This window comes from Pelophylax lessonae, assembly GCF_965119305.1.
Source record: "Pelophylax lessonae genome assembly, chromosome: 3".
In the NCBI taxonomy this organism is placed as follows: Eukaryota; Metazoa; Chordata; class Amphibia; order Anura; family Ranidae; genus Pelophylax; species Pelophylax lessonae.
Genome location: NC_138770.1, coordinates 625924461 through 625939252, shown reverse-complemented (window position 1 = coordinate 625939252; position 14792 = coordinate 625924461). Strand labels below are relative to the sequence as shown.

Sequence of the window (14792 nt, the reverse complement as noted above, 5' to 3'; positions counted from 1 at the left end):
TGATACCAACTATGGGACACTATTCCTTCCATTGATACCAACTATGGGACACTATTCCTTCCATTGATACCAACTATGGGACACTATTCCTTCCATTGATACCAACTATGGGACACTATTCCTTCCACTGACACCAAGAATGGGGCACTCTTCCTCCCACTGACACCAACTATGGGACACTATTCCTTCTATTGATACCAATAATGGGGCACTATTCCTACAACTGACACTAACAATAGAGAACTATTCCTAGCACTGACACCAACTATGGGGCACTGTTTCTTCCATTGACACTAACTATGGGGCACTATTCCTCCCACTGACACCAACAATGTGGCAAAATTCCTTCCTCCAATATAAATGATAGAACACTATTCCTCCCACTGATACCAATGATGGGGCACTGTTCCTCCCACTAACACCAACTATGGGACACTGTTCTTTCCATTGATACCAACTATGGGACACTATTCCTACCAGTGACATCAAGAATGGGGCACTGTTCCTCCCATTGATAGCAACTGTGGGACACTATTCCTTCTATTGATACCGACTTTGGGACACTATTACTACCATAGATATCAATGATGGTGTACTATTCCTCCACTGATATGAACAATAGGGCACTATTCCTACCAATGACACCAACAATGGGGCACTATTTCATCCATTGACAATAACTATGGGGCACTATTCTTCCCACTGACACCAACAATGTGGCAAAATTCCCCTCATGGATATAAGTGATAGAACACTATTCATCCCACTGATACCAATGATGGGATGCTATTCTTCCCACTGACACCAATGATGGGGCACATTTCATTCCACTGATACCAATGATGGAGCACTATTCCTCCCAATGATGCCAACTAAAGAAGTGCTATTCTTCCCACTGACAACAACGATGGAGAACACTTCCTCTGACTAATACCAATGATGGGGCACTATTCCTCCCACTGACACCAACAATAGACAGTGTTGCCAACCCCCCGGAGGGAAATTTACTGGCAGAATGTCCAAAATTTACGGACGGCACAAATTTTTTACTGGCACTGCAAAAATGTACATAAACAGGCTGTTTTCAGTGCTAAACTGTGCAAATATCAATACTTAAACTATAAACATGTAGATAGTGCTATTAGCAATGTGTTTAGGTTAAACAAAAGTCAAAAACCATATTTCTCCATTTACATGAAGATCAGATTATTATAACCCAGCCAGCACAGCGTTCCCCCATATATCAGAGTGTGCAGGATTTCCCTTACAGTGTAACTCTGACATAAAGAGGAATGCTGCAGATCTTGATTTAAGGGGGAACTCTGATTTAAGAGGGGGCTCTGGTGACCAGAAACCGCCTTATATCAGAGTCCACTGCATTCCCCTTTACATCAGAGTTCCCTTTTACATCAGAGTCCGCAGAGTTCCCCCTTTGCACTGTAAGGGGAGAATCCTGCAGACTCTGATTTAGAGAGGAATATCAGGAACTCTGATGGGGGGGGGGGACTCTGGTGACCAGAGACCACCTTCCACAGATTAATTACACTAAGGTAAGGGGGGGATTCCCTGCTATAAGGGGGAAACCTTTATATCAGTTCCCCCTTACATTATTGTATTCACCCAGCCCTTGCATCAGTGACCCCCCCTTAGCCTGGCCTGGCAGTGCTGTCACTTACCTGAGGGTGGTCAGAGGCTGCGGAAATGATACGGGAGGTGGTCAGATGCTGTGGACATCATACAGGAGGTGGTTAGAGGCTGCGAACATGATACCGGAGGAGGTCAGAGACTGCGAACGTTCTACAGGAGATGGTCAGAGGCTGCGCGGACATGGTACAGGAGGTATTTAGAGGCTGCAGACACCCCCCATTCCCCCCCCAACAGTAGTGTCCTAATCTGCCCCCCTTCACCCTCCACATCAGTGTCCACCTCTGCCACCTTTTACATCACCCTCCCACAGCAGAGTCCTCCTCTGCCCACCTTCATATACCCTCTACAGCACTGTCCTTCTGTGCCCCCTTCAGCCCCCATAGTACTGTCCTTCTGTGTCCCCTTCAGCCCCCATAGTACTGTCCTGTGTCCCCTTCAGCCCCCATAGTACTGTCCTTCTGTGCCCCCTTCAGACCAAATAGTACTGTCCTTCTGTGCCCCCTTCAGCCCCCATAGTACTGTCCTTCTGTGCCCCCTTCAGACCAAATAGTACTGTCCTTCTGTGTCCCCTTCAGACCCCATAGTACTGTCCTTCTGTGCCCCCTTCAGCCCCCATAGTACTGTCCTTCTGTGCCCCCTTCAGCCCCCATAGTACTGTCCTTCTGTGCCCCCTTCAGCCCCCATAGTACTGTCCTTCTGTGCCCCCTTCAGACCAAATAGTACTGTCCTTCTGTGTCCCCTTCAGACCCCATAGTACTGTCCTTCTGTGCCCCCTTCAGCCCCCATAGTACTGTCCTTCTGTGTCCCCTTCAGCCCCCATAGTACTGTCCTTCTGTGTCCCCTTCAGCCCCCATAGTACTGTCCTTCTGTGCCCCCTTCAGCCCCCATAGTACTGTCCTTCTGTGCCCCCTTCAGCCCCCATAGTACTGTCCTTCTGTGTCCCCTTCAGCCCCCATAGTACTGTCCTTCTGTGTCCCCTTCAGCCCCCATAGTACTGTCCTTCTGTGTCCCCTTCAGCCCCCATAGTACTGCCCTTCTGTGACCCCTTCAGCCCCCATAGTACTGTCCTTCTGTGCCCCCTTCAGCCCCCATAGTACTGTCCTTCTGTGCCCCCTTCAGCCCCCATAGTACTGTCCTTCTGTGCCCCCTTCAGCCCCCATAGTACTGTCCTTCTGTGCCCCCTTCAGCCCCCATAGTACTGTCCTTCTGTGTCCCCTTCAGCCCCCATAGTACTGTCCTTCTGTGTCCCCTTCAGCCCCCATAGTACTGTCCTTCTGTGTCCCCTTCAGCCCCCATAGTACTGCCCTTCTGTGACCCCTTCAGCCCCCATAGTACTGTCCTTCTGTGCCCCCTTCAGCCCCCATAGTACTGTCCTTCTGTGCCCCCTTCAGCCCCCATAGTACTGTCCTTCTGTGCCCCCTTCAGCCCCCATAGTACTGTCCTTCTGTGCCCCCTTCAGCCCCCATAGTACTGTCCTTCTGTGTCCCCTTCAGCCCCCATAGTACTGTCCTTCTGTGCCCCCTTCAGCCCCCATAGTACTGTCCTTCTGTGTCCCCTTCAGCCCCCATAGTACTGTCCTTCTGTGTCCCCTTCAGCCCCCATAGTACTGTCCTTCTGTGCCCCCTTCAGCCCCCATAGTACTGTCCTTCTGTGCCCCCTTCAGCCCCCATAGTACTGTCCTTCTGTGTCCCCTTCAGCCCCCATAGTACTGTCCTTCTGTGTCCCCTTCAGCCCCCATAGTACTGTCCTTCTGTGTCCCCTTCAGCCCCCATAGTACTGCCCTTCTGTGACCCCTTCAGCCCCCATAGTACTGTCCTTCTGTGCCCCCTTCAGCCCCCATAGTACTGTCCTTCTGTGCCCCCTTCAGCCCCCATAGTACTGTCCTTCTGTGTCCCCTTCAGCCCCCATAGTACTGTCCTTCTGTGTCCCCTTCAGCCCCCATAGTACTGTCCTTCTGTGTCCCCTTCAGCCCCCATAGTACTGTCCTTCTGTGTCCCCTTCAGCCCCCATAGTACTGTCCTTCTGTGTCCCCTTCAGCCCCCATAGTACTGTCCTTCTGTGTCCCCTTCAGCCCCCATAGTACTGTCCTTCTGTGACCCCTTCAGCCCCCATAGTACTGTCCTTCTGTGCCCCCTTCAGACCCCATAGTACTGTCCTTCTGTGTCCCCTTCAGACCCCATAGTACTGTCCTTCTGTGCCCCCTTCAGACCCCATAGTACTGTCCTTCTGTGTCCCCTTCAGACCCCATAGTACTGTCCTTCTGTGCCCCCTTCAGACCCCATAGTACTGTCCTTCTGTGTCCCCTTCAGAATCAGCCCCCACAGCACTGTCATTCCCTGTCCCCTTCAGCCCCCACAGGCACTGTCATTCCCTGTCCCCTTCAGCCCCCACAGGCACTGTCATTCCCTGTCCCCTTCAGCCCCCACAGGCACTGTAATTCCCTGTCCCCTTTAGTCCTCACAGGCACTGTAATTCCCTGTCCCCTTTAGTCCCCACAGGCACTGTAATTCCCTGTCCCCTTTAGTCCCCACAGGCACTTTCATTCCCTGTCCCCTTTAGTCCCCACAGGCACTGTCATTCCCAATCTCCCTGTTCCCTTTAGTCCCCACAGGCACTGTCATTCCCAATTTCCCTGTCCCCTTTAGTCCCCACAGGCACTGTCATTCCCAATTTCCCTGTCCCCTTTAGTCCCCACAGGCACTGTCATTCCCAATTTCCCTGTCCCCTTTAGTCCCCACAGGCACTGTCATTCCCAATTTCCCTGTCCCCTTTAGTCCCCATAGGCACTGTCATTCCCTGTCCCCTTTAGTCCCCACAGGCACTGTCATTCCCTGTCCCCTTTAGTCCCCACAGGCACTGTCATTCCTCCCTGTCCCCTTTAGTCCCCACAGGCACTGTCATTCCCAATTTCCCTGTCCCCTTTAGTCCCCACAGGCACTGTCATTCCTCCCTGTCCCCTTTAGTCCCCACAGGCACTGTCCTTCTCTGGCTCTGCCGGGTCTGCCCCCTTCTCACAAGTTCCATGAGTGTCCTTGGCTCCTGAGTCCTGACTGTGTGCTCCTCTTCTCTAGCCACAGCTACTCTCACCGTGGATCCGATAGGCTCAGGCTGGGGGAGGTAGCGGCCGCGGCGGCAGTGGCGGGAACATTCTGGGCGGGCCATGGGCAGGGCACAGGCAGAGGCGGTCAGGCGGGGGAGGAGGAGATGATGACGAGACTCACTGACTGTTAGAGTGTCCGGCGATGGGACCGAGGCGCACGCCGCGCATGCGCAGTCAGATTGTCTCGCCGAAGCCATTGTTTTAACGGGCACTTTTCTCCTGCTACGGGCATTTACGGACAGGAGAAAAGTGCCCCGAATTTACGGACTGTCCGTGAAAAAACGGACGGTTGGCAACACTGCCGCGGCGGCAGTGGCGGGAACATTCTGGGCGGGCCATGGGCAGGGCACAGGCAGAGGCGGTCAGGCGGGGGAGGAGGAGATGATGACGAGACTCACTGACTGTTAGAGTGTCCGGCGATGGGACCGAGGCGCACGCCGCGCATGCGCAGTCAGATTGTCTCGCCGAAGCCATTGTTTTAACGGGCACTTTTCTCCTGCTACGGGCATTTACGGACAGGAGAAAAGTGCCCCGAATTTACGGACTGTCCGTGAAAAAACGGACGGTTGGCAACACTGACAATAGAGCACTATTCCTCCTCCTACTGACCACAGGTTCTAATTTCATTTTTTTTTTTTTTTTACCCACTAAGCCTGAGGCATTGTTTATTTCCAATGAAGCTGAGGAGTTTTCGACTCCCACTGGCTACAGTTTGGCCACCAAAGTCTGAATGACAGTAAACTGGCCCTTTGTTTAGAAAGTTTGGAGACACCTGGCTTAAAGCAGTGGATGCTGGTGGGTGAAGTCACGGCTCTACGGAATTCAGGAGCGTTGTCAGCTGGCCCTCAGAGGTGGGGGACTTGAGTCACATGACGTGACTTAAGTCAGACTTAAGTCACCAGTTTGAGGACTTGAGACTTGCTTGACTAAAATTAATAAAAGACTTGACTTGACTTTGACTTGGTATTCATGACTTGAGACTTGACTTTGACTTGAGGCATATGACTCGAAATGACTTTACTTTTTTAAGTTATTAAATATTTGCATTTTCTCAAGATGTGTTAAAGCAAAATTAATGTGCCTGTAATGTTTCTGACACCACAGTCACTTAAAACACCTCAGTGTGTTCTGATTTTTAGGACACTGGCTGTTTAACAATGGAAATACTTAACATGTTTTTAGTGACTGCGGTGTTGAAACATGACCGGACGAAGGATTTTGAGCTGTTTGAGAATTCAAAGTGTTTCTTTAATATGCCAAGAAAAAAGCACTAAGCAGTTTTATTAATGTTGAAAATAAATCAAAACCTTTCCTGACCACTGACTTTTATCTGATTTAAAGGTGAAAATTGGGGTAGATCAGTATTTTGACTTGATTTGTGACTTGACCAAAATAAATGACTTGACTTGACTTGACTTGCTTGACTTCGAGCAGGGACTCGACTTGACTTGCTTGCTTTTCGCCACAGTAACTTGGGACTTGCTTGAGACTTGAAGGTTAAGACTTGTGACTTGCACATGTGTGACTTACTCCCATGTCTGCTGGCCCTCAAAATTTACATAAACAAGCCAGAACTTTGGGGCCACGTGACTGCATAGAAAACTTGAAAAATGTATTTACATTTATTAGGATATACAGTATCTCACAAAAGTGAGTACACCCCTCACATTTTTGTAGATATTTTATTATATATTTTCATGTGACAACACTGAAGAAATGGCACTTTGCTACAATGTAAAGTAGTGAGTGTACAGCTTGTATAACAGTGTAAATTTGCTGTCCCCTCAAAATAACTCAACACATAGCCATTAATTAATTAATTAATTAATTAAAGTGAGTACACCCCTTTGTGAAAATGTCCAAATTGGGTCCAAAGTGACAATATTTTGTGTGGCCACCATTATTTTCTAGCCCTGCCTTAACCCTCTTGGGCATGGAGTTCACCAGAGCTTCACAGGTTGCCACTGGAGTCCTCTTCCACTCCTCAAAGACGGCATCACAGAGCTGGTGGATGTTAGAGACCTTGCGCTCCTCCACCTTCCGTTTGAGGATGCCCCACAGATCCTCAATAGGGTTTAGGTCTGGAGACATGCTTGGCCAGTCCATAACCTTCGCCCTCAGCTTCTTTAGCAAGGCAGTGGTCGTCTTGGAGGTGTGTTTGGGGTTGTTATCATGGTAGAATACTGCCCTGCGGCCCAGTCTCCGAAGGGAGGGGATCATGCTCTCCTTCCAGGAAGGAGGTACAGCATGTAATACGGGTAACACGTTTCACACCATACTTGGTGCCTAATCATAGCTATGCTTAACCACTTCTCGCAAAATCACGTACCTGCACATAATTTTGCTGAAGTGGTTGTACTGGGGGTGATGCCTGCAGCTTTGTAATAACAACCAATGCTGCTAACCGATGACCGCCTGGGTCTCCTGTCCCACCGGGAGACCCGAGTCACCAGCAGGCACATCCACCCTATGGCCCGAGCATAGCTGGATTCGACATTACTTCTGGTTTACTTGGCAGCCAACCTCACCGATTTAAAAATGACAATATTCAAAAATGACGATCTTGGCATTTTGAATATTTTTAAGTGCAGAGGAGGGGTTCAGGGTCTTTTAGACCCCAGATCCCTCCATAAAGAGTTCATGTCACTGCCTATTACTGTCCTAAGAGATGTTTACATTCCTTGTGACAGCAATAAAAGGGATCAGAATTTTCTTTTTCAAAGGGACAGTGGAAAAAAAAAGAAAATAAATAAAATTAATAAGAAAAAACAATTTTTTTTAAAGCTCCCCATCCCTTCGTGCTCGTGCGCCAGAAAACGCATACGTAAGTCGCACCAGCAAATGTAAACAGTGTTCAAATCACACATGTGAGGTATCGCTGCGATCTTTAGAGCCAGAGTAATAATTCTAGCATAAGACCTCCTCTGTAACTCTAAACAGGTAACCGTTAAAAATGTTTAAAGTGTCGCCTATGGAGATTTTTATGTACCGTAGTTTGTCGCCATTCCACAAGCATGTACAATTTTAAAGTGTGACATGTTAGGTATCTATTTACTCGGGGTAACATCATCTTTCACATTCTATGAAAAACTTGGGCTAACTTTACTGTTTAGAATTTTTTTTTATTTCATTGAAGTGTATTTTTTGCCAAAAAATTGCGCTTGAAAGACCGCTACGCAAATACAGTGTGGCATAAAATATTGCAATGACCGCCATTTTATTGTCTAGGGTCTCTGCTAAAAAATATATTTAATGTTTGGGGGTTATGGGATCCAGCATCAGCTATTTGTAAAGGGGGTACCTAGGTTGAGGACCCTGAAGCGACAGAGGGGGTGCATAGTCAGTGGACCCCGAAGAGCTAAAGTGTAAAGGGGGCACCTGTAGTTTGGGCCCTGAATTGTACAGAGTACAAGTTGAGAGTTGCAGCCATACAGGAATTCACACTAAGCCAGTGCAAGGCTGGGGGGGGGGGGGGGGAGTAGTCAGTGGCTTTGCAGTGCAGCAGTGTCAGTAGTTCAATACTCCACAGTCCTGGGTCTTCTGGACTTAAAGTCAAAGATTCAGCACTTCTTTCAAGTTACAGTGTGTTCTAAGCATCAGTGAACGTTGGCTAGCGTCGGCTGGTGTCAAGGCAGTGTTAACAGACATTTTTCTGGATAAAGTCCCAAGTTGTACTTAGTTGAGCCTAAAGGAGTATCCCACTCATTCCCTTCTCCCATCCCCCTTAACTAAAATAAAACAAGAAAACAAAGATGCCGGAGTTGTTAAGGTCTCAGTTCTCACACCCAGGGTCATAGCTCACATGGGCTGGATAGGTAACCGGTAACAATGGCAGACCCACATCAGGCCCAATCAGGGCCGGACTGGCCATAGGGCAGACCGGGCATTTTCCCGGTGGGCCGCGGCCCCGTGAGTCATCACGATCAAGGTAGAAGTAAGTTCCCTCACTGCGGCCGCCGGCCGTTGCCAGCTACACCGGCTCTGCGGCCAATCAGCCTTCTGCTCAGGGGGGGTGTGAGTCACACCCCCCTGAGCAGAAGGCTGATTGGCCGCGGAGACGGAAGTCAAGTAGTCTAAGAGTCAACACCAGTGTACTTCCCGCCGGCCGCCGGTGTCCTGCCCGGCGCGGCCAGCATCGGACGGTCACGGCATCTCTCTCAAGCAGCTGCAGCTCCTTCAGTTAAGTTTGACTCCCGGCTGCTCGCGGGGGGGGGGGGGGCGGGCTCCTTCAGTGAAGTCCCGCTCGGGCTGCTCGCTGGGGGGCGGGCTTCTTCAGTGAAGTCCCGCTCGGGCTGCTCGCGGGGGGCGGGCTCCTTCAGTGAAGTCCCGCTCGGGCTGCTCGCGGGGGGGCGGGCTCCTTCAGTGAAGTCCCGCTCGGGCTGCTCGCGGGGGGGCGGGCTCCTTCAGTGAAGTCCCGCTCCGGCGGCTCGCGGGGGGGGCCGCGGGGAGAGAAGAGAAGGTAAGTGCCTGTCTGCAGACAGTGCTGCTGTGCACTGTGTACTGTGATTACACCGGCCGTGTGTGTATGACTGCTCAATAGGAGGGGGATGGATGGGGCGGCTGCAGCCTGCATATAGAGGATTTTTGATGTTTACCTATTCCTCCTGCTGCTGGATGGATGCCTGATTCTCCTCTCTGCAGTCATTCTGCAGCTGCAGGAGAAATATGGAAATATCAATTTCCCTATATGCAGCTGTGACTGTCCCATCCCCCTCCTATACAACTTCTTTTACTTCCCCCCCCCCCAGTGATCTTAGCCACCCTCCCCCAGTGATCTTAGCCACCCTCCCCCAGTGATCTTACCCCTCCCCCAGTGATCTTACCCCCCCCCAGTGATCTTACCCCCTAGTGCTCTTGACCCCCGCCTCCCCCAGTGCTCCTTAGCCCCCCCATGTTCTTCAAGTCCCCAGCCCACATTGCTTTTCATCTCCCCCTATGCTCTCTGGCTCCCCCAGTTCTCTCCACCCCACTGTGCTTCATGGCTCCCCCCTAAGTGATTTCCAGTCCCCCCCCCCATGCTCTCCATCCCCCTGGTTTTCCCTGCCCACCCCCCCGTGCTATCCACACCCTGAGCCTTCCAACCCCCCTGCAATGCTCTCCAGTCCCCCCCCCCTGCCCTTCAGCTCCTCCAGTGCTATCTGCTTTCCCTGTGCTCTCCGGCCCCCCTAGTGTCCTTCTATCATGTCTGCAGTCTCTGACCATCTCCTGTATCATGTCTGCAGTCTCTGACCATCTCCTGTATCATGTCCTCAGTCTCTGACCATCTCCTGTATCATGTCCTCAGTCTCTGACCATCTCCTGTATCATGTCTGCAGTCTCTGACCATCTCCTGTATCATGTCTGCAGTCTCTGACCATCTACTGTATCATGTCTGCAGTCACTGACCATCTCCTGTGCTATGTCTGCAGACTCTGACCATCTCCTGTATCATTTCCTCAGTCTCTGACCATCTGCTGTATCATGTCCTCAGTCTCTGACCATCTGCTGTATCATGTCCTCAGTCTCTGACTATCTTCTGTATCATGTCTGTAGCCTCTGACTATCTTCTGTATCATGTCCTCAGTCTCTGACCATCTACTGTATCATGTCCTCAGTCTCTGACCATCTCCTGTATCATGTCCGCAGTCTCTGACCATCTCCTGTATCATGTCTGCAGTCTCTGACCATCTCCTGTATCATGTCCTCAGTCTCTGACCATCTCCTGTATCATGTCTGCAGTCTCTGACCATCTCCTGTATCATGTCCGCAGTCTCTGACCATCTCCTGTATCATGTCCGCAGTCTCTGACCATCTCCTGTATCATGTCCTCAGTCTCTGACCATCTACTGTATCATGTCCTCAGTCTCTGACCATCTGCTGTATCATGTCCTCAGTCTCTGACCATCTCTTGTATCATGTCCTCAGTCTCTGACCATCTCCTGTATCACGTCCTCAGTCTCTGACCATCTCTTGTATCATGTCCTCAGTCTCTGACCATCTCTTGTATCATGTCCTCAGTCTCTGACCATCTCTTGTATCATGTCCTCAGTCTCTGACCATCTCGTGTATCATGTTTGCAGTCTCTGACCATCTCCTGTACTATGTCCAGCGGGAACACTCTGCAGCCACACCGCACAGCACAGCACACCCAAGGTAAGTGGAGGACTGGAGAGAGGAGTGACTTCTACTTAGGGATTTCTTTTGCAGATAGGCTGGGCTGGCACTGGCAGCAACAATTTTATTCAAAGAAATCAGGATTTCTTCTGCAAATAGGCTGGCACTGGCAGCAACAATTTAATTCAAATCAGGATTTATTTAGCAAATAGGCTGGCCTGGCACTGGCAGCCAGGCATAGTACTAGTCTAGTACTATGCCTGCCAGTGCCAGGTCAGCCTATTTGCAGAAGAAATCCTGATTTGAATTGGTCATGTCATGTGTCTGAGATTGTTTTTTGTTAATTTTCTGATCTGATGCCACTGCCAGCCTATTTGCAGAAGAAAATCTTATTTTTCCTAATTTTTTGATCATGTGTCTGATGACATTGGTTTTGGTAATTGTCTGACTCTGATGCCAGCCTATTTGCAGAAGAAATCCTGATTTGAATAAAATATTTGCTGCCAGTGCCAGCCTACCAGGTGATCTGAGGTGTGATAGTGCAGGAATTGGGGTGATCTGAGGTGTGAAGGTGCAGGAATTGGGGGTGATCTGAGGAGTGAAGGTGCAGGAATTGGGGTGGTCTGAGGAGTGAAGGTGCAGGAATTGGGGTGATCTGATTTGTGAAGGTGCAAATCTCACTTGATTTCTTACTATTATTTAAGTGGTTTACAGCAGTTACTTTATATGAAGTTGAGTTGTTTTTTATGTATCTGGCACTCCTAATTTCTTTGAAAACATTTTTCGGCACACTGTGCCCAAAAAGGTTGTCTACCCCTTGATTAGAGTAACCCTCATCTTGTGCTGCTTCACACTATTTTTAGGACTCAACCATCAAAACAGGATTTAAAGTAAGACAAAAAAAACAGCATCATATGGCAGCTCTGATCTAAATTGGACCCAGTCTGTCAGATTAATCTAAAAAAGGTACCGTAATCGAATCCACACATCCTGAAACATTAAATCCTGTCATCAAGCATCCCGACGAACGCCCCGCCCCAGCCACGCCCCGTCATGCCCCCCTCGCGGGCTGCTCAGTCCAAAATGCCCGGGCCTATTTTTTGTCCCAGTCCGGGCCTGGGCCCAATGCCTGGAAAACCTGCTACAAGAGAATCTACATAACTAAGTATGTAATGTGTTATTGATAAGAGTTCAAACAGTATTTAAATACAACCATTTTAAAGCTTATTCTTCAAGTCAAGAAAAAGTATTAAGCATCATGTGGTCAGATTTTCGAAAGAGCGTGTGTTTGACAATGTAGTCTGATTAGGGGGGAAAATACAGGTTTATCATTTACGCATTTCATTCAACCTGGCAGATTCATAATTTATGAAACTCAAGATAGGTTTGCAGTAAGATAAATTTAAAATATACGAATGGCTTAACATGATAGAAATGTATTCAATCGTTCTGCCTTGATGTTACAAGACAGAATATTTTTTGGCTCTGAATTCCAAATGACGCGGTGTCAGCCCTGCCTACTTAATATCTAAGGGATTATGGAGAACACAGTTCTCTCTTCATCTCCAAAACCACTCCTTGTGTTTTACATAGTATATTTAGTGGACCAAAAGGGAGCAAATAAGAAAAGATCATTGCCAAGGTTTATATACACTTTTAAGTATAACTTAAGGTAATTCTTTTTTGTGGATATAGTGGGGAGGGAGAAGAGCCACTGTTGGGTTTTTATTGCTGTCTCTGTTAAAGAGATTCACTCTCTCGAACTGTCCTCATCACTAATGTCACCAAGACTGAAAATAAAGCCTGCTACACACTATCAGTTTTTGTCCATTCAACTCAGCGGGCTGAACGCAAAAAACGTAGGAGCTCGGGAGGAGCTTTCTGTCTTAACTTTCCAATGTTAGTACAGCGATCTCCCCGCTGAGCTATTGTGCTCTGATGGGAGACTGCCCCCACCCCAGAACCCACCGGTCAGCACTCGTAGCCATTGGCTGAGAGTGCTGATCGGATGCCAATCGGCAGATGTTTTTTTGGAATGCCCCTTCGACAGAAGCTGGTTGTTCTGGCCGGCTTCTGTTGGACAGGCTGCCGTACACCAAGGCCAAATGTCAGCCTGTTTCTGTTGAACCGGCCAGCCGATATTTTGCCTGCGTGTACCAGCCTTAAAGCGGAGTTCCGCCTCCCCCTCTAAAAATTAAAAGTTAGCAGCTACACATACTGTTGCTGCTGAATTTTAATATTAGGACACTTACCTGTCCTGGAGTCCAGCGATGTCGGCACCGCCGCTGATGTTTCCATCGACTATTGGGTGCTGCTGCCACCATTGCCAGGAAGGGAACCTGGCAGTGAAGCTTTGTGGCTTCATGGCCGGGTCCTTACTGCGCATGCGCGAAGCGCGCTGCGCATTTCTATTTGGGGGAAGGAGGAGGGGGCCGAACTTCCAGGACGGATGGCCGCGGTGCCGTGTCCCGGAAGTGGGAAACCTGTCAAAAAAAGGTACCCATTCCCCCCTAAAAGGTTCCAAATGTGGCACCGGAGGGGGGGGGGAAGCACTTTTGGGTGGAACTCCGCTTTAAGGGTAAAATTCAAAATTTTGAGTTGCCACTAGGACAGGAATAGAGGGGGAAGTTTCCAGTTTCTTTGCCAATTGTGTAGGAAAAGATATCGCTCACATGAGAAAGATATCCTCTCAATAACCACTGAGTCTACAGGACAGGAGCTGAAGAAGAATCTCCCTAATAAAACACAGCTGTCAAAAAAAAAAAAAATCAACAGCAGTTTAACCCTTCACTACTTTGTTAAAAATGAAAAAAGAACATTTTGGCTTTGGATACACTTTATCAAACCGAACACCACCAAAAATGTCACTATGACCATGTTAGACAATGTCATGTAACCAGGAAACTACTCTAGCTAACAACTTGTCAAAACAAGACTTATAACCTGACGGACTAGGAAGTATGGACTATGGTCCATCTCGGGAGCAAGTGAGGATGGTATGGGACCATATCATGGAGAACGAATGTAGCCACCCTCTAACAGGAAGTTGGATCACAGAAGCTAAAACAAATGAATTTTGAGGCGGTGTGAGTAACAGAGGGTACACTTTTAATTTAAAAATACCTACTTGAATAGATTTTTTTTCTTTGCAAACCGGAGTGTAGTGCCACTTAAAGTCTAAATCGCAGTGTCAGCCTTCTAATAACTACAAGTTCTGTTTAAGAACATGCTCCAAAAAGTATTGGAAATTACTTTTAGCTGGGAAAACCTCATCTGTGTGCCCCTCTAATTTTAGGCATACTTTAAAACTAAGAGCTTGACCTCCTTGACTCAGGGGCCCAGTGTCAAGGCCAAACCATCTGCCACACAACTTTCCAATGAAAGGCTCTCAGTGGCAAAATCAGGGTGCCCTCAATGGATATTGGCACTATAGGCGGGCTACGTTTAACAATAAAAAATCAGGAGGGGTTGAGAGCCCATTTTCTTCAGATTGTAAACTTTAAAAATCACAAGCATAAAAAGAAGACTTTTTACCTGAGGATAACTGGCCCGCAGTATGATGGGTGGATCTTGTTGCAGGAATCCTCCAACTGGAGCCTCTCTCCGGGGCTGATGTCAAAGTTATGCTTTGGGTAACTAACCAGCCAGCTGTAGTCCACCCCAGTCTTGATCTTCCGATACTCATTCTCCTTCTCACGATGCTGTTTCTCGGCCTGCTTCATCTGCCAGCTGAGTTCCATCATAAGTGTATCCACCACCATGTCGGAGGGGCTCCTCTGAGATAGTCTTAAATTGGAGTCATTCCACCTGAACCAAGACGTCAGTGCCATTGCCTAAAGCAAACAAAAGCACCATAATGTAAAAAAAAAAAAAAAATCACAGTTGACATTATCAACTATCATCTGTCATGTGGTTTTATGAGTGATGTCATCTGCTAACCTTAGAAGATCAG

The 14792-nt window shown here is 48.6% G+C and overlaps 1 protein-coding gene across 1 annotated transcript in view; it reads right to left on the bottom strand.

Moving 5' to 3' along the window:
• Positions 1 to 14792, bottom strand: part of RD3 (RD3 regulator of GUCY2D) — an 89421-nt gene that overhangs the window by 18134 nt on the left and 56495 nt on the right. The window contains exon 2 of the mRNA XM_082251509.1: positions 14375 to 14673. Within this exon, the coding sequence (XP_082107635.1) occupies positions 14375 to 14670 (296 nt within the window). The 5' untranslated portion in view covers positions 14671 to 14673. The remainder of the gene's footprint in view (positions 1 to 14374; positions 14674 to 14792) is intronic.